This window comes from Nicotiana tabacum, chromosome 20, assembly GCF_000715075.1.
Source record: "Nicotiana tabacum cultivar K326 chromosome 20, ASM71507v2, whole genome shotgun sequence".
Lineage (NCBI taxonomy): Eukaryota > Viridiplantae > Streptophyta > Magnoliopsida > Solanales > Solanaceae > Nicotiana > Nicotiana tabacum.
In genome coordinates, this window is record NC_134099.1 from 40,041,312 (window position 1) to 40,068,267 (window position 26,956).

The 26,956-nt window shown below is 36.8% G+C and overlaps 1 protein-coding gene across 2 annotated transcripts; it reads left to right on the plus strand.

Moving 5' to 3' along the window:
* Positions 1-14,625: 14,625 nt before the first annotated feature.
* On the plus strand, positions 14,626-17,333 carry LOC107828645 (putative serine/threonine-protein kinase At1g01540). Of its 2 annotated transcripts, none has more exons than XM_075241110.1 (8): positions 14,626-15,360; positions 15,461-15,517; positions 15,615-15,725; positions 15,804-15,920; positions 16,032-16,250; positions 16,335-16,450; positions 16,536-16,796; positions 16,875-17,333. In XM_075241110.1, exons 1-8 carry the CDS (start codon positions 14,718-14,720, stop codon positions 17,082-17,084), a joined length of 1,734 nt encoding a protein of 577 aa, XP_075097211.1. In that variant the 5' UTR covers positions 14,626-14,717; the 3' UTR covers positions 17,085-17,333. The 2 variants fall into 2 exon arrangements, with proteins under 2 accessions (XP_075097211.1, XP_016511483.2); XM_016655997.2 differs by having other exon boundaries at positions 15,807-15,920; positions 16,875-17,332.
* Positions 17,334-26,956: the final 9,623 nt, after the last annotated feature.

Genomic DNA, 26,956 nt, shown 5'->3' on the forward strand with positions numbered 1-26,956 from the left:
ACCTATCAAATCACGTCCGATTGACCTCAAATTTTGCACGCAAGTCACGTTTGACATTACGGACCTACTCCAATTTCTGGAATCGGAATTCGATCCCGATATCAAAAAGTCCACTTCTGGTCAAACTTCTCAAAAACCTTCAAATTCCTAACTTTCGCCAAATGACCCCAAAATGACCTACGGACCTTGAAATCCACTTTCGGACGCGCTGCCAATACCAGAATCACCACACGGAGTTATCCCCATATCGAAATCCTAAACGGACATTAATAACATAAAATACACCTCCACCCTGAATTCATGAAATTCTTCCAAATGCTTACTTCCACAATAGGCGCCGAAATGCTCCCGATCATCCAAACCCCGATCCGGACATACCCAAGTCCAAAATCATCATACGAACCTGCTAGAACTTTCAAATACGATTCTGAGGTCATTTACTTAAAAATCCAACCTTAATCAATTCTTCCAACTTAAGGCTTCCGAAATGAGAATTTTCTTTCCAAATCAACTTTGAACTTCCGAAAATCTAATTCCGTCCATGTGTATAAGTCATAATACCCGAAGTAAAGCTGTTCATGGCCTCAAACTGCCGAACGACGCACTAGAGCTCAAAACAATCGGTCAGGTCGTTACATTCTCTCCCACTTAGACATATGTTCGTCCTCGAACATGCTAAGGACTGCTCTGGAGTTGTCTGAAATCACTGTTTAACTCCTCATGCACCTACTCATGCTACCACAACTTAGTTGATCACATTTGCCTGAGCTAATATGAAGATTTTCTCTTTTTCTTAGCCAAATAGGCCTTAGAGCCCAATTCCAACATCCAGAATTCTCTACTAGGCCCGCTTCCATCATACGAACACCGTATCAATATCTATGTGATGCACCAATACATGATTGCATACCTTTGTTGAATCCATACTATGCACTGCATAACTCACATGATCATAATCATATCCTCTGATAACAATAGCCGAAATTTCACGAATCCAATGTTCACAATTCACCTCATGACATATATAAGTCTTGTTCCAACTCTTGCAATACCGCCACAACGGAAGAGATGTGTAGAAATTCATAACCAACTGTCGATTCAACAATTCGCTGAGTCTCTCCTCCTGACAGAAACCATTACCTCATTATGAACCAAATAATGATATTTGCTCTTTAATATGCTTCATATAATTCGATCGCACTGATCCCAGATCCAATAATCTCGTCTCACCCAGTACGAGCTGCTCAGGCAACAAGCCACCTCAAATACGACCAATAGTCTCATATGATGCCACAACGTGCCAACAAGCTACCAACTTGAATGTGATACATAAGGAAAACGAACTCTGGAAAGAACTTCTCTACCCACGTAACTAATTAGACAACCGAAAAGGTGTTATGAACCTTTCTCAAAAAATGGGAAACAAAACACACAAGAATATATATGGGAAACTGTTAACTAACATCACACTGTTGCGGCGTGTAACCCGATCCAACCATGATACCCGTGGCGGCATGCTACCCGATCCACACATAATAATCTATGAAGGAATTACTTACCAAGCTAAAATGCTCATACCATTGAAATACTCGAATCTCAACCACAAGCACACGAAGTGCATAATGAAATTCCTAGAGAGACAAATAGTGCCATACGCTACAAAACTCAAGCACGACTAAGGTTCGATATATGATTTGCATCTCGAGAGCCATCCTGCTCACATAACACCATCTCTACGTGGAACCTTAACACATATGAAATCTATTAAGCTTTTCACAACTCACATGTCACAACATAGTATTACATGAAATAGCCAACAACGAAACAACATCCAATGTCCGAATACTCCTCTATAAGGAGTGCTATGCTGAAATGAACACATCCGACTTGATATAGAGCCCACATTCACATTTAGATCCATCCATGGACCTCAAGCCGATTTTGATCGTACCGCACTGTGCTATTAACCTTTCAAGGGTTCACAATAACCCTTTTTCCCACGACACACAATAACAACTGTCAAATCTAAAACGAACTTCCCTAGTCCACAACCAGATGAATCGAGCGCCCTTCAGGCCTAAATTCTCACATCAACGATAGTACCACAATCTCTATACTTGGTTTCAATCTTTAATTAATTAAGTGACTACTTATCACACTTATAAAATCTTTCCGCGGGACACGTTTCCTCGACCTTCCGCACTAGGCAACGAGTTTGCACATCCATACTACCGGCCACACAAACGTTGTAAAGCAATTCAAGAATCCGCAATCAGTATGCAAAGACTCTCACACCAGACAACGATCTCAGGTGCCACTAAAGACAAAACCATCTTATTCTAACCATCTGAATCCTTTCTCGGTCATCCGAGCTCATGTTATTCTTGCCAATACCAAACGACAACCTTAATCTTCAACTTTCAAATTTCCATGCTGCCCACTGCACCTAAATCATGCCAATGCGCAACAGTACAAGAATTTCATCATAACCCCTGAACCACTAGTAGGGTGAATACTTCATCATATAGAAACCTTTTACTTAGCTCATTTCAAGGGAACCATTGCAACACGTGACTGAATTCTCATACCCGCAGAAAATACCAACCTCCAGTAGTGGTCTAAACCACCATAACCCTCCCGTGATCCATCTACACATAACAGGCCATAACACTCGAATACCTCCACATAAAATCGATTACGGCGACCGTCAAGCCTCGCACGTACCGCCACAAAGCACATGTATAACTTAACACGCTGAAGGAACTGATCATTGCCACCATCATGCCAATCCAACCATTGCTAACTGATTTGAGTTCTTTTAATTTACTCTGGAATTGCCTTAGAAATAATAATAACTTCATTCAAAACATCATGAACCCAAATCCACACTCATCCTGAGTGACCTCATATCACGAGACCATGCTGTCTCAAATCCCACGAACCATCTTATACCCTACTTGTGCGTATATTTGCATCCTCAACTGGTACACCCATTTTGATAATTCGTCAACGAATCCAAAGTCATTTTCTCTCATTCCTTCAAATGCTACAATGCAAGCCGAAAATATCATAGAACACTCCAAGCCCCTTTTCATAATCCGCTGCAAAAGCTCGATTCTTAACCAACTACGGGCTTAAAATCCTTAGGCACCGTATTTTAACTTTTGAATTCACTAGGACCGTTGTTGAGAGTCACTCACTTTGACTTGGTCCTGAATATAATCCACTCAAAGGCTTTGCTAGCACATGAACACCCTCTCAAAGAGACAACCGGCTGAATTACCTTTCTTGTAAATCACCTCGACATGAAGCATAAATCCTGGGTCCTCCCAAAACTTGAACATGAACCGATAAGGCCCAATATAGCACACATTCCTCAATACTTTGCTCAAATTACCAATGATGTTTTCTTTACTTATTCGTAATAACCCACCAATATGCCGATAACCAGAAACCTCACAAGTAGACAACCGCGCAATCAATCCGCCCTATTCCTCAAAATTCCTTCTGTTAACATTTCACGAACACTCTAAATCACTAGTCACATTTACATATTTGACATCTTACCGGGCAGCCACTAAAAATTCTTCGCAGAAGCTTCGTCAACCACGGGATCGCTGACTTGTTCACAGGAGATAACCCACAAGTGAAAATTTACATGCCGACATCTTCCAACGCCGTTGCACTTGGTACAATTTCTACAAAATCAATAATCCATCCTGAGCCCATGCTCATTCACCAGTTGTACAAGTTCGTTCACTCCTCATGGACATCAACCAAAGGTGCGACAATATATTCCAATCCAAAGTCATGTTGTATCCTTCTTCGTATCAAGCAACTCCTTTTTGTCATATCCAATCTCCCGACGTATAATAGCCACTATTCCAAATTAAGTCCGTAGACCTGGCCATTGTCCGCCATGAATCCCAAATCATTCTAAACTTTTCTCAAAGTATGTAGTCATCCCACCACAGAACCCATATGTTACTCTGTCACTCTCCCACTTTGGTCAAACTTACTCTTTTAAGCAACCATTTGACCCCTGTTTCTCACTCTCAGCCTTCTAAAAGTTTATCCACCACAAGACACCTCCCACATGTCCTTCCTCATCCTTCGCTCCCCAGTTGCTGCCTTAAGTCAAATCCATCTCCGTAGCACTTGAACCAATCGATCGCTACCAACTTTAAACCCCTCCCAAGATCATCTTCCTCGAGTCGTCAACATTAGAAATACCCATTTAAATTCCGAAACTGCTACACTCCGCTATCTCTGACAACTGCTTCTCCGGCACCATCTCACATTACTCTGTCCCGAAGGCAAATTGATGAAGACCATAACACCGACGAACTTAACACATTCAATCAAAGACGACGACACCACATCAAAGATGAAAATTCCACCACGCTCGAAATACGAAGTCTCATTACCTCATCAACCCAAGCTTGAACATTCATAGTCTGAATGCCTTTCCTCTGCCGCAAATAAAATACTAAATCTCTGAATCTTGCGCTGAGTAAACATCCTTCCAAGTCGTTTACTGTTTCGACGCATAGACAAGCATCCTACCATTACACCACATTGTGCGATAGCAACACACAAATAATCATAACAATCAATGCCAAATCTCAAAACTTTAGGTAGTACCGATAATGAGCTGAAACGTCAGGACGGCCTACCTCAAGGCGGAGACAATAACCCAATCAAATACGTAGGGAGAAACATACCATTATGATTCCTCGGTTCCCAATCGATAGAAAGTGCTTCATATTGCATAAGATTGAATATGAAAGAAATAAAGGCATAAGCCTCAGAGAAATCAAATCGCATAATGAGGAATCAAGAAGGGAAGTGCTCCTAACAGCCATGTAGCCTCTCGAAGATAAGTACATACATCTCTGTACCGATCTGCAAGACTCTACTAGACTTGTTCATTACTCGTCATACCTAAGTGAACCTAGTGCTCTGATACCATGTTGTCACGACCCAAAATCCATTAAAGATCGTGATGGCGCCGGACACCACTGACAAGCAAGCCAACACCAAATAGTTAATTAAGTTCTCATGTTAATATATTCGAAATCATAACTTTCTTTCAATTTAACTAGTAAAAGGTAAACTTTACAGAGCAATTAAAAATGTTCTCTAATTCTACTACTGAATATCCCATAATCATCCTAGAACCCGGTGTCACAAGTGCATGAGCATTTACTAGGAATTAAAATAAAATAGAATAACTGCCTGGAATACAATTTGTACAGGTAAAAAAATACAAGCACTCTGAAGGAGACTTTGCTGGCTGGGAATCGTCTCATAAGATGCAGCTCACCTAAGTCCCCGTATCAACAGCGCAGCTACGCCCGTAAGGCCATCGAGCACACATGTGCCTGTACAATAAAATGTACATCAAGTGTAGTATGAGAAAATAATGCGTACCCAGTAAGTATCCAATCTAACCTTGAGGAAATAGTGACGAAAGGTCAACTCCGACACTTACTAATGGTCCAATAAGATGATAATATGAAATTCTAATAAAGCATGGTATACAACAATAATACTCAGAACAAGAAATAACTGAACAAGTCTTCATCATATTTAAGAACCTAAATCACTTCTTTTCGTTAACACATATGATCACACAAACAATGAATTTATATCAATTATAAAAGGGACTTCCAGTTCTATTATCACACAAAAATTCCACCGAGGACGTTCGGTCCACATCCAACATAAATGTAAAATGTGCATTGCCGAGGGTCGAACCGCGCGAACCATAGATGCATCTATTACCCCGCTCGCGAATCATACATGCGACGTGGTCAAATATAAATTTGAGGAATTACCCAGCTTGCAGATCATACATGCGACTCGGTCAAATATAAATTTAAGGAACTACCCCTTGCGACGTGGTCACACATAGATTTCTTAAGTTATTACAATATTCTTCCATTCTTTTCAAAATACGAAGTTCAAATGAAAACTTTTAAAATCCCAACTTTTCCTCAATTTCAACTCCTTTTCAACACATTTAATAATCAAATTCAATCTCGCTCTCTCTCAAGGCAAACAATAAACATAAATCAATAACAATATCAACAGGGCATGATGTAAGCCTCGAAATACCTGGACATAGGCGACGAAACGCTCCCGGGTCATCCAAACCCCGATCCGGACATACGCCCAAGTCTAAATTATCATACGAACCTGCTGAAACTTTCAAATCCCGATTTTAAGGTCGTTTACCCAAAAATACAACCTTAGTCAATTCTTCTAACTTAAGGCTTCCGAAATGAGAATTTTCTTTCCAAATCAACTCTGAACTTCTGAAATTCCAATTCCGACCACGCGTACAAGTCATAATACCCGAAGTGAAGCTGCTCATGACCTCAAATCATCGAACGATGCGGTAGAGCTCAAAACAACTGGTCGGGTCTTCACAAACAACTACCTAAATATATACACTTTCTCAAGCAGTACACACTAAATAGGCACAGACAATTGATGGTCATTCAATTAACAAGAATAAACACATAGTTGAACAAGTAGAGAAATCTAATGGCTCAATTATATAAAAACATAACAAGAGTTTATCCTACAAAAGGTTCCATCAAAATCCTAGATAGCAAATTAGCTATTCATAGTCATGCTAAGAATCATGATAATAATTGAAAGCATTAAAATACATATTAAATAAGAGCAAAAGAGAAAATTCTTGTGATTCGTTGCTTCCAAGTATTCCTCTCACGACCCGAAATTCCCACCTTCGGGATTGTGATGGCGCCTAACATTTCACTTTCTAGGCAAGCCAACGTTAGAGGACTGTTAAGTCAATTATTGTTCAAATTCAATAAAACCAAATCAAATAAAATCGGTTATCGAATAACATAAATGCCCAATAGCTACTATAATACGGATCTAGAGTCATAACTCACTAGCTTCTAGAATTTACTACAAATAGAGTCTGAAAGAAATACAACTATTTTGAAAGAAAAGAAACAGTGAAATAAGAACTATAGAAGGGGACTTCAAGTTCTGCGGACGCCATCAGATCTACCTCGAGTCTCCAAAGCTAGTCCAAGGTACTCCAACTCACAGACAACTAGGGTCGGTACCAAAATCTGCACAAGAAGTGCAGAGTATAGTATAAGTACAACCGACCCCATATACTCATAAGTGTCGAGCCTAACCTCGACGAAGTGGTGACGAGGCTATGACAAGACACCTACATGATAAACCTATGCAGATAACAATATATGTACAAGATAAAACAAATAAAAGCTAGACAGGTAATATCGGGAGGGGGGCATGCTAAGGGGATACAAGATATGAGATATACAACAGAAATGATAACCAAAACAATCAATATGCCTTTAACCAGTAAAAACAATTAAGCACAATGAACAAAAAATCACCCTTCGTGCTTTTACTCTCAAGCTCACAATGAAACAATGATAATGCACGTCATCACCGTTTGTGATTTTACTCTCACTCACAGTATAGATCAATAGATACGACACGACATCACCCTTAGTGCATTAACTTTCATAACATGGCATGACATCATCCTTCGTGCATTAACACTCACAATATGGCATGACATCACCCTTCGTGCATTAACACTCACAATATGGCACAGCATCACCTTTCGTGCATTAACATTCGCCCTTACCACATAACAATGAACAAGTAATAACAGGGAGATAGGATCAACAAGTACAAGCTTTACTTCAACAACGGTTCCATAATATCAATCTCACTTGGAATCATTACTCAATTATCACAAAAGCCCATAAACACGATAAGAACGATCAATTTAGCAAATGACTAGTCTAAGCATGGATAACATGATCAAAAGGAAGTAATAGTTGCAAGAAACAAGTCCCACCTGCATATTTTAACCCGACAACAACGCATAAGTACTCATCACCTCACATGTTCGTTCTACCCAACATCTAAACATATAGCAAATAGACAAATAAGTCTTAATCCTCAAGTCAAGGTTAACCACGACACTTACCTCGTTCCAAAAGATCAACTTAAAGCTCAACCACGTCTTTGCCTTTCAAACAGGCCTCCGAACCAATAGAATCTACCAAATTACCAACCAAACGATTCAAATTAAGCCTTCGGAACTACCCACGATTGCAAAGGATTCAATTTAGGTCCTTATGAAAAGTCAACAAAAGTCAACTCCCGGCCACGCTTGGTCCAAACCCGAAGAGTAGCTAGGGAGGCCAGAGTTCGCAAATGCGATGAGTAACTCGCAAATGCGAATCCATCAATGGACGCAAATGCGAAGCCTGAACTCGCAATTGCGAGGTCTAAGGTCTGCATTAAAAACTGAAGCACACCAGCAATGTTCTAAGTCCAAATTTTACTCTGTAGCCTATCCGAACTCACCCGAGCCCTCGTGGCTCTAAATCAAAAGTGCACACAAGTTTAAAAACATCACAGGAACTTGCTCGCGCAATCAAATTGCCAAAATAACACCTAGAACTACAAATTGAACACCAAATCAAATGAAATTTTCAAGAAAACTTTAAACTTCTACTTTCACAACCGGACGTCCAAATCACGTCAAACCAACTCCGTTTCTTACCAAATTTGATAGACAAGTCATAAATATAGTATTGGACCTATACCTGGTACCAAAACCAAAATACGGATCCAATATCCAAAAAGTCAACTGTTGGTTAAACATTTCAAATTTATTAAGTCTTTAAATTTTAATTTCAACAAAAGTTCGATAACTCGTGCTATGGACTTCCGAATTCGATTTCGGGCATATGCCCAAGACCCAAATCACGATACGAACCCACAGGGACCATCGAAACATGAATCCGGATTCGTTTGCTCAAAATGTTGATCGAAATCAACTCAAATGGATTTTAAAGCAAAAGTTTCATATTTTCTCAGTTTTCAACATAAAAGCTTTCCGAAAAAATACCCGAACTGTGTACGCAAATCGAAAAAGGTTAAGATGAGGTATTTAAGGCTTCGAAATATAGAATTGGGTTCTAAAACATAAGATGACCTATCGGGTCATCACAGTTCCCATAGCCTTTTGCCTCTCCAATAATGTCTCACTACTAAGAAATAAGTTTAAAACCCCTTTTTATACATGTTGGGGGCGTGTATGGTCGAAACTACCAAGTCCTAGTCGAATTAGGATGAAATTCTTCCTTGGCCGTCTCGCTTGGTGCCTGGCGCCAACTTGGACACCGAACTTTTTCTACTTTTATGCTCTATTGCCCTTGGCGTTTTGGTTGTTGCGTGGCGCGAACCTAGGCACCAAAGTCATACTCTCTCCAAGTTCTTCCGTTTTTACTTCAATTTGCATGCAAGCTTGCAAATCACTTCCAATTGGCTCCTACACATATAAACACTATTATTAAGCTCGAGTCATAAATATTCACACCAAAGTTAACAAGATCGATGCATAATGCAAGACAAATTACATGCAAAAACATGTATTTTTAGCCTAACATCAACAAGATGTTTTCGACTCTAACTATGAATACAAGTAGCAAAGCATTAAGCATACTAATATATAATTGAAAAGATCACATTTTCCTTTTAAATGACCAAATTTATTGCAATTTAAGTAATATCTAACTTGTTAATTTGAACAAAATGAATTTTTAAGTGTATAGTTCAACTATACGTCTATAAACACACATATGTTTTGGAAAATTAAAAAGCACATACTTAATTTACTCAAAGTAGATAAATGAATAATTTCGATACCACAAGTAAATTAGCTCGTCATAATCTCTCTAGGCAGGAAAGGGCTAAAAAATTCATGCAATTTCAACAACTTTCTAATTACTTTTCTTCCCAACTTATAGAGCATGTTGTAATTTGATAAATACCACAATATATAGATGTGTTCACCGTCCATTACATGATAAAACATTATTTAAATTTAATTTCATCATAAAACAAAAGTTCACTTCCTTTTCCCCAATTTGTAATATTAAAATATTTGGGGCGAAAGTGGCTTGAAGGCAACAACTTTGGTAACGAGGGAAACAACAATAACAAAGTATAATCCTGTTTAGTGAGGTCTGGGGAGGGTAGTGTGTACGCATACCTTACTCCTACCTGGGGTAGAGAGGCTGTTTCCAAATAGACCCTCAGCATCCTTCCCTTCAAGAACTTCACACCTTGCTCTTGGGGAGATTCGAACTCACAACCTCTTGGCTGGGAGTGAATATTGATTATACCAAAAAGAAGAGAATAGTAAAGGGTTAAAATAGTAAAATGAGAGGAAGGGGGGGGGGGTCCAAATTGCGCGGGGGTGGGTTTGTTGTTCCGCTAAAAAATGAAGGAGGCGTGATAGTGACAACATCAATGGGTAATGTGGGTCCCGCAGCACATATGATCAATGAAGAGTGTTTCTGTCTACTCTCATTCCCCGTGAACTATAAAGTTAGCAGTTTAAGATGCTTCCGCACCTCCTACCCACGCTCGCCGTGCGTTCTGGGTTTATATATTTTGAACTTGTTATCTAACTTATACATTGTTTTAGTTAAACTGACTTCACAATTAAATAATTTTACATATTGTTAATAAAAATAAGTAAAAATTATTGAATTCTTAGGAATCCGTACCGAAATTGCCCTGCCCCAAATATTGATCGATCCCACGGCAAAGCTTCATACCTTCCCCAGCCAAGAGGCCAAAATATTCTTCACATGACTTTTCATGCAAAGACATTGTACCTAGTTGTATTTGTCATTTTCTAAAAACGGTGATGGTTGTTTCTTTTCATGTTTTGTCTTCCTAAGAGCTCCACTCACCTATATGGCTATATGTAAATGTAGTGAAAGCAGCTGTCATTTCAGTAGCCACATATCTTTCTTATCATCATTAGCTGCCTATGCCACTTAAGTCCGAGTAACACACAGACTCCCACTACATATACTAATACTGTGTTAGAAAAATTGACAGAGAAAGAAGAAATAAAGGAAAATGTTGAAAATAAATAAAGGCCATGTATCGTATAGAATGCTTTCTCAAATAATTGATTGTTATGTGACAATGTTGATAGAATATAACGATCTTTAGCATATAATGGATGTCCAACTATTATCTACAAGTAACGACTGTTGTAATTTTTTTCCGATCTTAAATATGCTCTTTCGTTTGGAAGGTTACAAACTTACAATATGTATCTGACCACGTACTTAATTTCTCCTCATTTAGTACGTGAGAAAATGGTTAAAAGAAAATAGTTATCCACCCATATTATACATTAAAAAATAGGTTGGATAATGAACTTTTTAAAAATGGGTCGAATATGAATAAGAACTATATTATCCACTTAGAAAATGGTTAACCAATGGATAACTAATGTGTTTAACTTTTACATTTGTAAAGCCTTAAATCGGGTCTTCCTCAAGTTTGGAAGACTAGGAATTCTCCTAAAGTGATCATATTTAAGAAGTCATGCATAATATGGATATCCATATTATCCGCCGGATAACTCCTTTTTTATCCGTCTCAAATACGAGTCGGGTCAGATAATTTATTCATTTTTTAAATTACCCGGTTTCGACCCGCCCGTTTGCCATCCCTAGTGCCCTGGTAATTAATAAGATTAAGATATCATTATAATATTATTCATCATAATATTAACTTCTGGAGTGTATGTGCCACATTGTAAAAAGCAAGGAGGGTGACTGACCAACAATTTAATGTGATTTGGCTTCAGTTTGTATTATTTTTAACGAATAGTATAAGAGCATCTTTTGAGAATCTTTGAATGGGTCAAATGGTTCATTATTTTGGTGAATTAATTAGCTTTTAGTGTTAGAGCTAATTCTTTGTCATCCATATTCCTACCATCATATTATTTCACAATGTTGTGCACCTTGTCATCTTAATGAACTTTTCAGGGTAAAAATGTCACTGTGAAATGGTCATTTGGCTATCACATGCTTAAACATATATACTGTTGTTTATTTTTCTTTTCCAATGTATTATGCTTGCCAATTAAATGTCCAAACTATTATCAACTTTTAATTTTTAGAAAAGATTGCACACAACTTGCACTATTCTTCTGTTTCTACTTTTATTTAGAAAACACTAATAAAGCTAATTTTCAGATTTTATTTTGAACATTAAAGTGAATGACGAGAGTAAATGACCATTCTCGACGATTTCTTTCACAGAAACAATTGCAGAACGGCTAAGAGTTTCATTGTGTATTATGAATTTAAGTTCTATGTATTTAGATTATAAATAACTTTTATACTATCAATGCAATATAACTAATTATAACATATTATCAGTCTAATTTTTAGTTGACCATGTCAAGCTTGCAATGAAGAGTTATAATTTGCAGTATTTATGATGTTAAAAAGTTTATACATTATCATTGTACATAACTTAAACTTTACAAAGACAAAGAAATACAATTACAGAAAATACAGATGATAGCTTGCTAACCAGTAAGCGTTATAGTGGAGTGGTAAGTACTCCTTTATTCTTAACCAAAGGTCTCAGGATCGAGCTTGTGTACGAAGTCACCTTTGTTAGGGAACATTTTACCCCCAATTTAAAATATTTTGGTATGATTCTTCGAATTTAGTCGGGCCCAATGCGGGAGTGAGAAACAAAAAAAGAAAAATATAGGCAGAATGGCTCTCATAGAGAAGCATCTCCAGCCAAAGATGGACCCCGAAGTTGAGCTTAAAATGAAAAATGGCTATATTTGTAACATTTTTTAAACTGGCTACTTCTTAAATGCATGCCTTTGACTATACCATGTAATGTTTCCCAATCCTCAAGTTACATATGAGATCTGCAATCCTCGAGTTACATAAGAAGTTTTAGTTAAAGTCTTTCCCCAGTCATACGAGTTCTTAGGTGTTATATGATGACACAACTTTTCTACTTTACTTAGACAAGGACTATTTCTTCTCTCAAATGTATATACCTGATTCTTGAATTTGTGATATGTGAGCTGTCATTATCCGAAAAATACTTACCTACTGACCCCTTTTTTTTTACACCAAATCAAATAATTAATTGTAAAGAGTTACAAATTAAAGTCAGAATGCATATCGCTTGACCATGGTTAAGTGATAAAAGTTCATACGCAATGCACCTAACTTGCATTTAGTGGCTTAAATTAAACACTGGGTGCGTATCGATTTCTCGATTGTTATCCCTCTCCACATATCTTAATTCGTTGGAAATAGATTAGTTATAAGGCCACCAATTTGAAAAATAATGGAAGCTACAATGTCAATGCCGGAATAGATCCATGTAGTACTGAATTTTCAGCATAAAGTGCCCTAAGTGCAAGACGAATGCAGATTCATGTATTAGACATTCATTTTCATAATAAATTATACATAAGAAAGCTAAAAATAATTAAATAAATAAAAAAACTAAGAAGATATTACACTTAAGGAGCAGGTTCTTCCTTAAACTTCTTCATTTGTCCCAGAGACTGTTCTATGATCCTCCATTATACTATATGTACCCCTCTATGTTACTTGTAAAAACAAGTTAGTTGACCACTCCTCTGTAAGTACATAATTTTTCACTAATTAAAGTTATAAACACATCTTATTCCATATATCTAAAATAAGGAAAGCAAATTAAAATGAAGTACTATGATTAATTATAATCACGACAGACTCAATTTTTCTTCAGTATATAACTAGAGGGTTGCTTGCATTTTTTAATTTTCTTTGGGTTTATGGTTTTTATTTCCAGCCTTTTCTAAATGTAGCAACAAAACATTGTATAACCATAAACCATGGAAGAAGGAAAGGGAACGGAAGAAAAAACAATAAAACGGAGTGTGTTTGGTCTGACGCATGTGATTTCCATGAAAAATATTAGATTGGTTTGTGAAAATTTTTTGCTGGAAAAAGTATACTAAAAATTAAAAATATGTTAGTAAATCAAAGAATGTTTGGATGAAAATTTTGAATTTATTAATAATAATATCTAAGTGTAAACTGGAGTAAATAATAAAATTTAGATAGTTGAGGAAAATGACTTCCATCTTTAGCGAATGAAGGCATTTTCCCCTTATAGAAAATATTTTTTTTGAAAAAAATATATTTCGGTAAATAATCACCAGAAAATGACTTTTACATGTAAGATATTTTCTTAAAAAATAACTTTTGCCATACCAAATACACATGGAGGCCGGAGCATTTTCCTTTTTTATTTTATTTATATTGCTTTCAATCTTTTAAATGCAAAATGATTATTGCTTTGATTCTAACTATCTAATAAATGCTTAACTAGTTTAGTTGTTGCCAGAACAATTGATTTCTTTTTACTGGTGTAAGATTGAGTCCTTCGTCAACCAAACGCTACAGCACAAAGTGACATCAAACTTCAATATTTTCTTGATTTTGCCATGTCCGACATTTGTCTTTTATGACAATCTTACTTAAAGTTACGAATCTACAGATATTAAATTAGCAAATTATCTTAGATTTTAAATGAACTTTTCCTTTTGTCTTATATCATCTAATGATGGATTAAATAGTGTTATGCTCTACAATTACAAACAAGAAAAAGACCCTTATTAGCCGGCCATTTGGCTTCTCTTTGTTACTACTTCAATCTACTTGAATTTTTTTCTATACGAAGAAAAGTTATATAGCCTACATTGATTGTGTCAATATATGAGCAAAGATTTTATGGTGCCACCCTTAATTTAGAGTACCCTTTAGCATTTCACAAAAATGAATTGCTCCAAAGTACCAGTGTTAATCAAGTTTATCATGGTTTTTTCCATATCTTTGGACTTAGTTTTTTCTCATATTAATATCTCCAATAACTGTGTCCTGAATATTAACATTTCTTCATCATCTGAGGATTGTACAACTTTAGATGGAAATTGGGATGGTTTTTTGACCCAACCTTGTTGTGGATTACCTTTCAATAGATATTTACAAGCATTGGCACGTTGGACAAACCAAACAGGACATATCTTTCTTAATTCCACACAACAGATTCACTGCTTAACTTCGATGAAGAACAGTAGCTTTGATACTTTTAGCTGTGGCATTGAAAAGTTGACTAGTGGTGCAGGAGGCTGCTCTGATTATTCAGAGATCGACATTGTGAACGAGTTGGGAAACATATTGAAAAGCCTAAGAGATGATTGCAGCCTAATGCATTCAGAAGGAGGACTCACTAAAGGCTGCAATCAGTGTTTGAGGACATGGGGATCATTAACTTCAAAATCGAAAAATAACTCAATGAAACTCGAAGCTGACATTTGTAGATTTAGTATGTTGATTTTGTTAACAAGCCAAAGAATTTCTGATGAGAGTTGGATTGACAAAATCTTTTATTGCCTAGGAGACAACTCTCTCCCTTTAGGTAATGCTTGTCTTACTTTCTATTATAAGCAGATTTATGTTTTCTCTTCCAACTTTTTGAATATTAAATTTTGATATTGACATATCATTGTACTGTGCAGTATCTTCTGTAGATGAGATTGGAAGTGAAACTAGGCATAGAACAAAGTTTAAAAGAGGTAAAATCTTGAATTCCGTATTCACAACTATTTTTGCAATTGCTGAGTTTCTGGACAAAAGAGTGTTCCTATGGTTAAGCATTGGTTAAATATGCAGATCTTGGGATTCTAATTGGTGGTATAGTAGGGCTTATAGTAATAATAATCACTGCGGTGTGGATCTTATTGAAAAGGAAGAATGAAGTTAAACCATCAAGTGGAAGATATAGTAAGCCCTCTACACCAACAATCGTAGAAAAAGTCATTGTTCTGAATTTTAACTTATACTAATTCTGTTTCTTGTTAGCAGTATCAGATGGATCTTACTCTGAAGAATCAAGCTATCGTAAACTATCACTTAAAGAAATTTACTCCGCGACTGACAATCTCATCATGTCTAACTTCATAGGTCAAGGCATAGCTGGTAAGAACAAAATCGAATTATATGTACAAGTTGGCCTAGTCTCTTATGATGCGCCTCTATATAGATCGATTCCTTTTGAAAGTTGGATTTTGAAATGATCATGTTCTACAGGAAAAGTATACAAAGGAATTCTGGCAGATGGACAATATGTGGCGATTAAGCACATAATTAAGGACGAACAAATGGAGACATTTGTTAGAGAAGTTACAAGTCTCTCGCATATTAGACATCCGAACCTTGTATCCTTGCTAGGACACAATGATGGACCAAATGAGTGTTTTCTAGTTTATGAGCTATGCCACAATGGAAATCTTTCTGAATGGTTATTTGGTATATTTTTTTCTCTTTGAACATTTCTGCTCTCTTTTGACCTGAATTATACTGTGTCCTGATTTCTACACACTAATTGAGCAGGTAAAAGTAAATATCTCTCGTGGAGACAAAGACTAGAAATTGCACTTGATTGTGCCCGCAGTCTCCTGTTTCTCCATTCGTATCCTCAAGGCTCCATTGTTCACCGGGATATCAAGGTTAAATCCTATTTTACATCCATAATATGTTCTCCATTTTCTAAATATTCTAAGTTATGTTTCACTTTTTTGGTGAAATTTGCAGCCAGCAAACATTCTTCTATCTGCCAACTTTGAAGCTAAACTCTCAGACTTTGGTTTGTCCAAAATTATTAGCATTGGTCACTCTTATGCTAGCTCAGAAGTGAGAGGAACTTTTGGTTATGTTGATCCTGAGTACCAAAAGAACCGACACGTAAATTCTTATGGTGATGTCTATAGCTTTGGGATAGTTCTGCTACAACTATTATCTGGACAAAGGGTTATCAACTTGAATTTGCAGAATCCAATGCCTCTAAGTAAAATGGTAAAAATAAATACTCACTCTTCTCTTGTGTTTTTTTTCCCAAACTTTCTTAATTTAACATGTCATTTTGAATCTTAGGCGAAAAACTTGACTAAAGGTGGGAACATCAAAGAATTTGCTGATCCCAAAATGGAGGGGAAATTCTCAATGGAGGCTTTTGAACTTATGCTTAAGTTAGCTTTAGTTAGCATAGGGCTGAAGCAGCAACGACCATCCATGGAACAAGTGGTTGTTAAACTCGAAGAGGCTCTTGATTTATCAACAAGAGTTGAGTCAGTCCATCTTTAGTGCACATACACTTTATCTGGTTAAGTCCAGATTGAATCTGATGAATATAATAGCTTAAGTACAATTTATTTTTTTTAAAAGCCTACTCAAGATCAAAGGCGAATCAAGATTTTATAGTAAGTGGATTCAAAATGAGTTTAATACACAAGTTTACATTTTTTCCGCATATATATGTACTTATGGATCAAGTGGAAAGTTATGATTTTCATTGAACTCACTGAAGATCTGCCTCTGCCTAAGAATGTATAATGATATAACTTTCCTCTAATACACAGTTTGATCTTAAGTAGGTGCCTACATGGGGAGTGTAACTGAACAATCTGTTGAGTTTTTGTTTAAGATGAAATAGTCTTAAAATTAGAGTGAATGGGAAATGGGATTTGGATTTGGATTTGGTCAAATGATCGATCGATTGATTAATTTTTTGGACCAAATTTATTTGTTAATAGTGAATATTAACGTGATATAATCCGTGTTTGTAACGGATGTTTTCCAATCCGTGTATTGTGTTGCAACACTAAGCAACAATGCAGCCTAGTGCACCTCCCACAATGGTGCAAGTGTTCCTCCCACCAAGCAAGTGTATATACCACCATGTAAGTGCTTTCTCCATGATCTAGTGCTTGTTGCACCATGGAAGGGGCGGATTTCTCTCAAATAACTGCTATAAATAGAGCATAAGTTGGAGAGAAAGAAGAACACATCGAAAAAAACACTTGAAACACTCTGTATACACTTAATATACACTCTGTATACACTGGATATACACTCTGCATATACTGGATATACACTCTGTATACACTGCGTATACACTGGAAAAACGAATTGCAATTTGATATTCTCTTCAGTAAGAATTCAACATTGGCTATACTTTGCATTCCTTCCTCTCAGAATTTCCATTCGACTTCTGAGTTGTCCTCCTTATTCTGCATTGTTTTTAACTACAAACAAAGCATCCATAAGTGTGATTTGTTGCCGAACTTTGTGTTCGTTGAAACACTGGGGTTTGAAGTACCGCTACACCAGTGTGTAATTCGTTCTATCATGGGAGGAAATAATCTATAACCTTGGGTACTAGGAGGGGATTAAATTCCTTAAGGAAACACTGTGAATTCAGTGGGCTCGAATTAATTTCTGTTTTTTTATTTATATTTACGTTTATAAGCTAACGTTCTAATTTCCAGAATCATTATTTACAAGTACAGAGGAACAACAATCTTAAGGAATTTAATAATTTAATAATTTAATTTCTGTATTTGTGTTACTTTTATTATTCTGGAAACTATAACCTTGTTTCCAACCTTTGTGGTTTTTTGTGTACTCCCGTTTGGAGAGTTAAGCCTTCGTTGCGGTTTGTTGGAGATTAAAATCTACGTGATTTTTACTCCAGTTTTAAAACCTTCGTGGCATTTTGTTGGAGATTAAAATCTACGTGATTTTTCACTCCAGTTTTAAACGTTTATTAAACGTTTGATTGTGTCATTTTTACAGTAAAAATGGCGAATGACGGAAATCAAGCTGTTCCGATGATGACTGCCAACGCATCGACAAGTCGAACTCCGGCGTTGGCACCGGCAGAGAAACCCGGAAAATTTTCCGGGATGGATTTCAAGCGCTGGCAGCAAAAGATGTTCTTCTACTTGACTACGTTATGTCTACAGAAATTCATCAAGGAAGATGTTCCTGATCTTCCAGATGAAACTCCAGAGAATGATAGCTTTCTCGTGATTGAGGCATGGAAGCATTCTGACTTCTTGTGCAGGAATTATATTCTTAGCGGGCTGGAGGATAATCTGTATAATGTATACAGTGGCGTGGAGACGTCAAAAGAATTGTGGAATGCACTTGAAAAGAAGTACAAAACTGAAGATGCCGGGATGAAGAAATTCGTCGCCGCAAAATTTTTGGACTACAAAATGGTAGATAGCAAGTCTGTTATTACCCAAGTCCAGGAATTGCAAGTGATTATTCATGATCTACTTGCTGAAGGTATGTTTCAAATAAATACTGATATTGAAAGTAAATTTTTTAGTAATTTTACTAACGGAATTTTCATTGAAGGTCTTGTCATCAATGAAGCATTCCAAGTAGCAACAATAATTGAGAAGTTGCCTCCATTGTGGAAGGACTTCAAAAATTATTTGAAACACAAACGAAAGGAGATGTCCCTTGAAGATCTCATTGTTCGATTGAGAATCGAAGAGGACAATAAAGCTGCTGAGAGAAGAGGCCGTGGAAATTCAACAATAATGGGAGCAAATATTGTTGAAGATAACAAAAAGAGAAAGAAGGCTTCTGGTCCGAAATACAACCCAAGCAAGAAGCGGTTCAGTGGAAACTGCTACAACTGTGGGAAAACCGGACACAAATCTACGGAGTGTCGTGCTCGGAAGAAAGACAAGCAAAGGGGTCAAGCAAACATGGTAGAAAAGCATGATGATGTTGATGACTTGTGCGCCATGCTTTCTGAATGCAACCTGGTAGGAAACCCAAAGGAGTGGTGGATTGATTCTGGAGCCACTCGCCATGTGTGTGCTGTGAGGGAAGCATTTTCTACATATGCTTCTGCTGGACCCGAAGAGACGCTCTCTATGGGAAATGCTGCTACAACAAAAATTGAAGGATACGGTAAGATATTTCTCAAGATGACTTCTGGCAAGGTCATGACTTTGAACAACGTCCTTCATGTTCCCGAGATTAGGAAGAACTTAGTCTCTACTGGACTTCTTGTAAAGCACGGTTTCAAGTGCGTTTTTGTATCTGAAAAGGTAGTGATTAGTAAGAATGAAATGTTTGTAGGAAAAGGTTACCTTACTGAGGGCCTTTTCAAGCTGAATGTAATAGTTGTTGAAACTAATAATAAAACTTCAGCTTCTTCTTACTTACTTGAGTCAAATGATTTATGGCATGTACGTTTAGGTCATGTCAATTATAAAACCTTGCGAAAAATGATAAACTTGGAAGTATTGCCTAAGTTTGAATGCGAAAAACCAAAATGTCAAATATGTGTGGAATCTAAGTATGTTAAACATCCTTATAAGTCGGTTGAAAGGAATTCAAATCCTTTAGACTTAATTCACACAGATATTTGTGACATGAAGTCAATACCATCTCGCGGTGGAAAGAAGTATTTCATAACTTTTATTGACGATAGTACTCGATATTGCTATGTTTACTTACTTAATAGTAAAGATGAAGCAATAGACGCATTCAAGCAATACAAAAATGAAGTTGAAACGCAACTTAACAAGAAAATCAAAATGATAAGAAGTGATAGGGGTGGTGAATATGAATCTCCTTTTGAACAAATATGTTTAGAATATGGAATTATTCATCAAACAACAGCCCCTTACACTCCTCAATCCAATGGGATTGCGGAAAGAAAGAATCGTTCATTAAAGGAGATGATGAACGCATTGTTGATAAGTTCTGGTTTGCCACAGAACTTGTGGGGGGAAGCCATTCTTACGGCCAGCCGAATACTAAATCGAGTACCCCATAGTAAAACACAATCCATTCCATATGAAAAATGAAAAAGAAGGAAGCCCAACTTGAATTATTTTAAAGTGTGGGGGTGTTTGGCAAAGGTGCAAGTTCCTAAACCCAAAAGGGTAAAAATAGGACCGAAAACAGTTGATTGTGTTTTCATAGGATATGCAACTAATAGTAAAGCATATCGATTTCTGGTTCATAAATCAGAAAATCCCGACATTCCTAATAATACGGTTATAGAATCAGATAATGCTGAGTTCTTTGAAAATATATATCCGTATAAAAAGGAATGCGAGTCGATTGGTGAAGTATCTAAACGACCTCGGGAAGAAACAAAAGAAAGTACATTTAATCAGGGGGATCCAAGACGTAGTAAACGTCAAAGAACGTCTACTTCGTTTGGACCAGATTTTGTGACTTTCTTATTGGAAAATGAGCCTCGAACATTTAAAGAAGCTATGTCTTCTTCGGAATCATTGTTCTGGAAAGAGGCAGTCAATAGTGAAATAGAATCCATATTGAACAACCATACATGGGAATTGGTTGATCTTCCTCCTGGAAATAAACCTTTGGGTTCTAAATGGATTTTTAAGAGAAAAATGAAAGATGATGGCACTATTGATAAATTCAAGGCAAGACTTGTTGTCAAAGGGTATAGACAACGAGAAGGTCTTGACTACTTTGATACATACTCCCCAGTTACAAGGATTACGTCCATACGGATGTTAGTAGCATTAGCTGCAGTGTATGGTCTTGAAATTCATCAAATGGATGTTAAAACGACCTTCTTAAATGGAGAGTTGGAGGAAGAAATTTACATGGAACAACCTGAAGGGTTTGTGGTTCCAGGTAAAGAAAATAAGGTATGTAGACTTGTTAAGTCCCTTTACGGATTAAAACAAGCACCCAAACAATGGCATGCGAAATTTGACCAAACAATATTGTCAAATGGTTTTAAGATAAATGAATGTGATAAATGTGTGTACATTAAAAATGTTCCAAATCACATAGTCATTGTTTGCCTATATGTGGATGATATGCTGATAATGAGTAATAACATTGCCAACATAAATGCTACTAAGCGTATGCTAACTAGCAAGTTTGATATGAAGGACTTGGGAATTGCAGATTTAATTCTGGGGATTAAGATCCAAAAGACTCCTCAAGGCCTGACATTGTCACAATCTCATTATATTAAGACAGTACTTGAAAAATTCAAGCACTTGGGCTTTAAAGTTGCAAAGACTCCAATTGACGTGAATCTTGCACTAGCAAAGAACAAAGGCCAAAGCATATCACAATTGGATTATGCTCGTGTGTTGGGATGCTTAATGTACATCATGAATTGTACACGACCAGATATAGCTTGTGCTATAAGTAAACTAAGTCGATACACGAGCAATCCAGGCCAATCTCACTGGATGGCAATGAAACGAGTTTTGGGATACTTAGAACATACCCAAAACTTTGATTTGCACTACAGTAAATATCCTGCGGTGATTGAAGGATATTGTGATGCAAATTGGATCACCGGTTCAACTGATTCGAAGTCCACAAGTGGATATGTATTCACTATTGGTGGAGGAGCGGTATCTTGGAAGTCGTCCAAACAAACATGTATTGCCCGCTCTACAATGGAGGCTGAGTTCATAGCCTTAGATAAAGCCGGTGAAGAAGCTGAATGGCTCCGGAATTTCTTGGAAGATATTCCATTTTGGCCCAAACCGTTGGCACCAATATGCATACACTGTGATAGCCAAGCGGCAATTGGAAGGGCTGGGAGCGTTATGTATAACGGTAAATCTCGTCATATACGACGAAGACATAAAACCGTTAGGCAACTTCTCTCTAGAGGAATTATCACGATTGACTATGTAAAGTCAAGTGATAATGTGTCAGATCCACTTACAAAAGGCCTAACTAGAGAGGTAGTTGAGAAATCATCGAGGGGAATGAGACTATGGCCAAGAACAAGTCATTGTGGCGGTAACTCTACCTAGAAGACTGGAGATCCCAAGATCTAGGTTCAAGGAGATCAAACAAAGTCATTAATGACGGTTCAACATTGTCAACAAAATTTGTTTTAGTCCATTCTCGTGATGAGACAATATTCAGTACCAAGGATAAATCATTAAGGCTTTTTAATGATTTCTAAATTTGATACAGGGTATATCAAATAGTGTATCTATGAGATGACACGTTTAGGAATCACCTATGTATGTGTGAAGTGTTAGCCGCTTCAAGGAGAATTTTGCAAGGCCAATTCTCTACGCACTTATGAAACCAGGCAGTGTTCATGGCTGAAACGAACACAACAATGAGAACCAAAGACGGTTAAGGGATTGATTGTGTGACTTATGGTTGTCTAGGTATACACTAAAGTTCGACGGTTCAAAGATATCAAATCTACCGATTGACCGAGTATATCCGACATACGTTCACTACGGAAAGTTCAAAGGGAAACCTACTTATCCAGATGCAATTAATTCTTGTTTGCAAATCACACAAATTTTTCATGCATACTTCCATGATATAGCCATTCCCCATTCATGTGGGGGATTGTTGAGTTTTTGTTTAAGATGAAATAGTCTTAAAATTAGAGTGAATGGGAAATGGGATTTGGATTTGGATTTGGTCAAATGATCGATCGATTGATTAATTTTTTGGACCAAATTTATTTGTTAATAGTGAATATTAACGTGATATAATCCGTGTTTGTAACGGATGTTTTCCAATCCGTGTATTGTGTTGCAACACTAAGCAACAATGCAGCCTAGTGCACCTCCCACAATGGTGCAAGTGTTCCTCCCACCAAGCAAGTGTATATACCACCATGTAAGTGCTTTCTCCATGATCTAGTGCTTGTTGCACCATGGAAGGGGCGGATTTCTCTCAAATAACTGCTATAAATAGAGCATAAGTTGGAGAGAAAGAAGAACACATCGAAAAAAACACTTGAAACACTCTGTATACACTTAATATACACTCTGTATACACTAGATATACACTCTGCATATACTGGATATACACTCTGTATACACTGCGTATACACTGGAAAAACGAATTGCAATTTGATATTCTCTTCAGTAAGAATTCAACATTGGCTATACTTTGCATTCCTTCCTCTCAGAATTTCCATTCGACTTCTGAGTTGTCCTCCTTATTCTGCATTGTTTTTAACTACAAACAAAGCATCCATAAGTGTGATTTGTTGCCGAACTTTGTGTTCGTTGAAACACTGGGGTTTGAAGTACCGCTACACCAGTGTGTAATTCGTTCTATCCTGGGAGGAAATAATCTATAACCTTGGGTACTAGGAGGGGATTAAATTCCTTAAGGAAACACTGTGAATTCAGTGGGCTCGAATTAATTTCTGTTTTTTTATTTATATTTACGTTTATAAGCTAACGTTCTAATTTCCAGAATTATTATTTACAAGTACAGAGGAACAACACAATCAACTTAAAACAAGTTTACTGATTGTACCAACTGAATCAGATAAAATAAGGCTTATTATTTAGTCCAAGATATCACGAATTCCCGGAGTAGTTCTGAATCTCCTTGAGAGATTATGAAGATATCTACTTTCCGCCCTTGAAGTTTCTTTGCTCCGGCATGAGCTTTAATAAAGGAATCTGCAAGCATTTTTAAAAGAATCAATTGAGTGTTCGGGTAAAAGTGAATACCATGTTAAAGCCCCTTTTGTTAAGGTTTCTCCGAATTTCTTTAGCAAAATCGATTCAATCTCGTTTGGAGCCAAATCGCTTCCCTTTGTAGCAGTGATGCACATTGTAATGTGCTCTTGCGGATACGATGATCCATCATATGTGGGAATATCCGGCATCTTAAATCTCTTTGGGATCAATTCCGGAGTTGCACTAGGTTTAAATGGCAATTGTATATATTTCTTTGAGTCCGGTCCCTTAAGGACCGGTGGTGCTCCCGGAATTTTATCCTTCCAAGCATGAAATTCTTTAGCATTTTGATCCATACGTGTATTTATCTGTCTCATACACTTCACGAGTTTAGCCATGAAAGGATCATATATGGTGTTTTCATTTTCGGATCCATTACCTGTACCGCTTGCCCGGTCATTATCCGATCTAAACCCCCCATTTGAAGATAACTTACCCGTTCCTAGAATCATTTGCATCGTTGGAACACCAAGAGAGGCTCGAACTCCACTATTTGAATTATTTGAAGCCGCTGATATTGCTTGTTGAAGTTCAGTCATTATCCGATCTTGTCTTGAGAGATGGTTCATAGTTTTCATTTGTTGCGCTCTCAAAACTTTCACGATATCGGCTACGGGCTTATCATCCAAATCATCAGGAGTAGGACTCCTCGCACGTTGAGCATTTCTTTCCACCTGGCAGCTTGGAGTTGATTGGTTCCCATCATGGTGAGTTACACCAGTCGAATCGTCTTGTTGATATCCACTGCGTACACGATGCAAATTGCCCACAGACTCGTTGTTGTTGTTTTGACCAGTGTTGAGCGGATTGTTGTCATCATTGTGTGCCATTGCTATAATATGCTTACTAAAATGATAAAACTTTTAAGATTAACACATTAAAATAATACCACAATTGTCTATGCCCCATGACGGGCGCCAAACCATTTACCTGTAAAAAGGTACAATTGAATTTGTATACGTGGTTAATAGACATGTGGATTAAGATGATCTGATTAGCAAAACTATAAATGAAAAGTAGCAAAATACAAGATACTTAAAGAATAAACAAGCCTGAATTTCTGATGAAGTTCACCGGAGGGAAGTTAATAACGAAGCTCGGACAAATATTTTTGTATAGAACTATGAAAATGCAAAAAAGAAAGTTTATTCTTGATGATTCTTCTGGATCGTGTCCTTACAATGAGTACAAATGCCTCTATCTATAGCTAGATTTAGAGAGACAAGATCGTCAAATTTCACCCTCTTAAAGATAAATAAAAATTCCTCTTATTGGTTGCGTAACCCTGGGAATAAATGTCGAGATCTTCTGTAATGGTAATTTCCTTTAACTGGTATCTTGTTTTTAAATTCATTCCTCTGGGCCTTGCTTCCCCGAAATCTATTTTATATAATACCGGTCACATGACTTTATCCGGTATTATTTGGCTGCTGACACACCTCCATCCCATCACCATTGCCACGCGTATGCTCGTGAGGTTTGCACATGTGAACTCTAAATTTTATTCAATACACAAATCTATCACTGTTGCATTGTCGCGTGCTTGGACGTGAAAGATTGTCCCTATCATAATCTCTACAACCAGCTGCATTTTCTTCTCTTGTTTGTGTTGAGTGCTTGTTTTTCTTTTTGTGTTGAGTGCTTGTTCTGACGGGGATTTTCATGGATTATAAAGGAAGTTTTCACAAGAACTGCATTCTTGAGAGAGTCTTAATTATTAATTTCATTGCCTGAAATAATGGAATAGTTATGACTTATGAGAAACTCAAGTCATGAAAATCAAACGGGATCACTATTACTACTACTTCTTCTTCATGTTACATTTGGTTACTCTAGTTAATCTACATTTTAACTATGCATGAATATTGGCCAGTATCGTATCACGAATAACAAATATCATTTTACATATCACTGGCAAATTTTGCAAGACTGTAGTATGAATCTAGACCAAATGGCGCCTTTTCGAGCCTAATTAGGTTAAGAGCCCGTTTGGACATAAAAAAATAATCACTTTTTTTTTCGAATTTTTTCACTTTTTTTCGAAATCAGTGTTTGGCAATAAAATTTTTAATTTTCACTTGAAGATGAATTTTGAAATTTTCTGAAAATTTGAAAAACTCCAAAAAACTATTTTTCAAAATTTTCACTCAGATCACTCACAAAACTTCAAAAACAACCCAAAATTATATTCATGTCCAAACACATCTAATTTTTAAATACCATTTTCACTTGAAAAAAACTTCACTTTTTTTTTTGGAATTTTATAATTCTTATGTCCAAACGCCCACTAATACTTCATTCCGCTAATACAGAAGAGTAATAGACGAAAAGAAGAAAGAAAAGTTATCTTGAAGAACAATACCACGAACCTCTTATCGAAATATCGTTTATCTTTTTATCCTTCGTAACATTTTAAGTTGGACAAAATTGTAAATGCAAATAAAATTTATTTTTACAAAACCCAAAATATGGCCAAAAAAAAAAGAAAGAAAGAAGAAGAGAACAAGTGGGAAACTCCCTTTTCAATTAATATATCCCTAACAAACACGATTGTCGTTGGTTTAAAAAAGAAAAAGGCCAAATACATATGCAACCCCTTAAACTTGCCCATTTTTTCCATTTAGACACCTGTATTAAAGGTGGTACCTATTGAACACTTAGGGGTCGTTTGGTAGGAGGTATAAG

What these genes read in the sequence shown, in the direction of transcription:
- LOC107828645 (XM_075241110.1), top strand. Translation starts at nt 14,718, where the DNA reads ATGAATTGCTCCAAAGTACCAGTGTTAATCAAGTTTATCATGGTTTTT. An exon ending in TAGAACAAAGTTTAAAAGAG is followed by an intron (nt 15,518 to 15,614) that starts GTAAAATCTTGA and finishes TTAAATATGCAG; the next exon opens with ATCTTGGGATTCTAATTGGT. An exon ending in CAATGCCTCTAAGTAAAATG is followed by an intron (nt 16,797 to 16,874) that starts GTAAAAATAAAT and finishes TTTGAATCTTAG; the next exon opens with GCGAAAAACTTGACTAAAGG.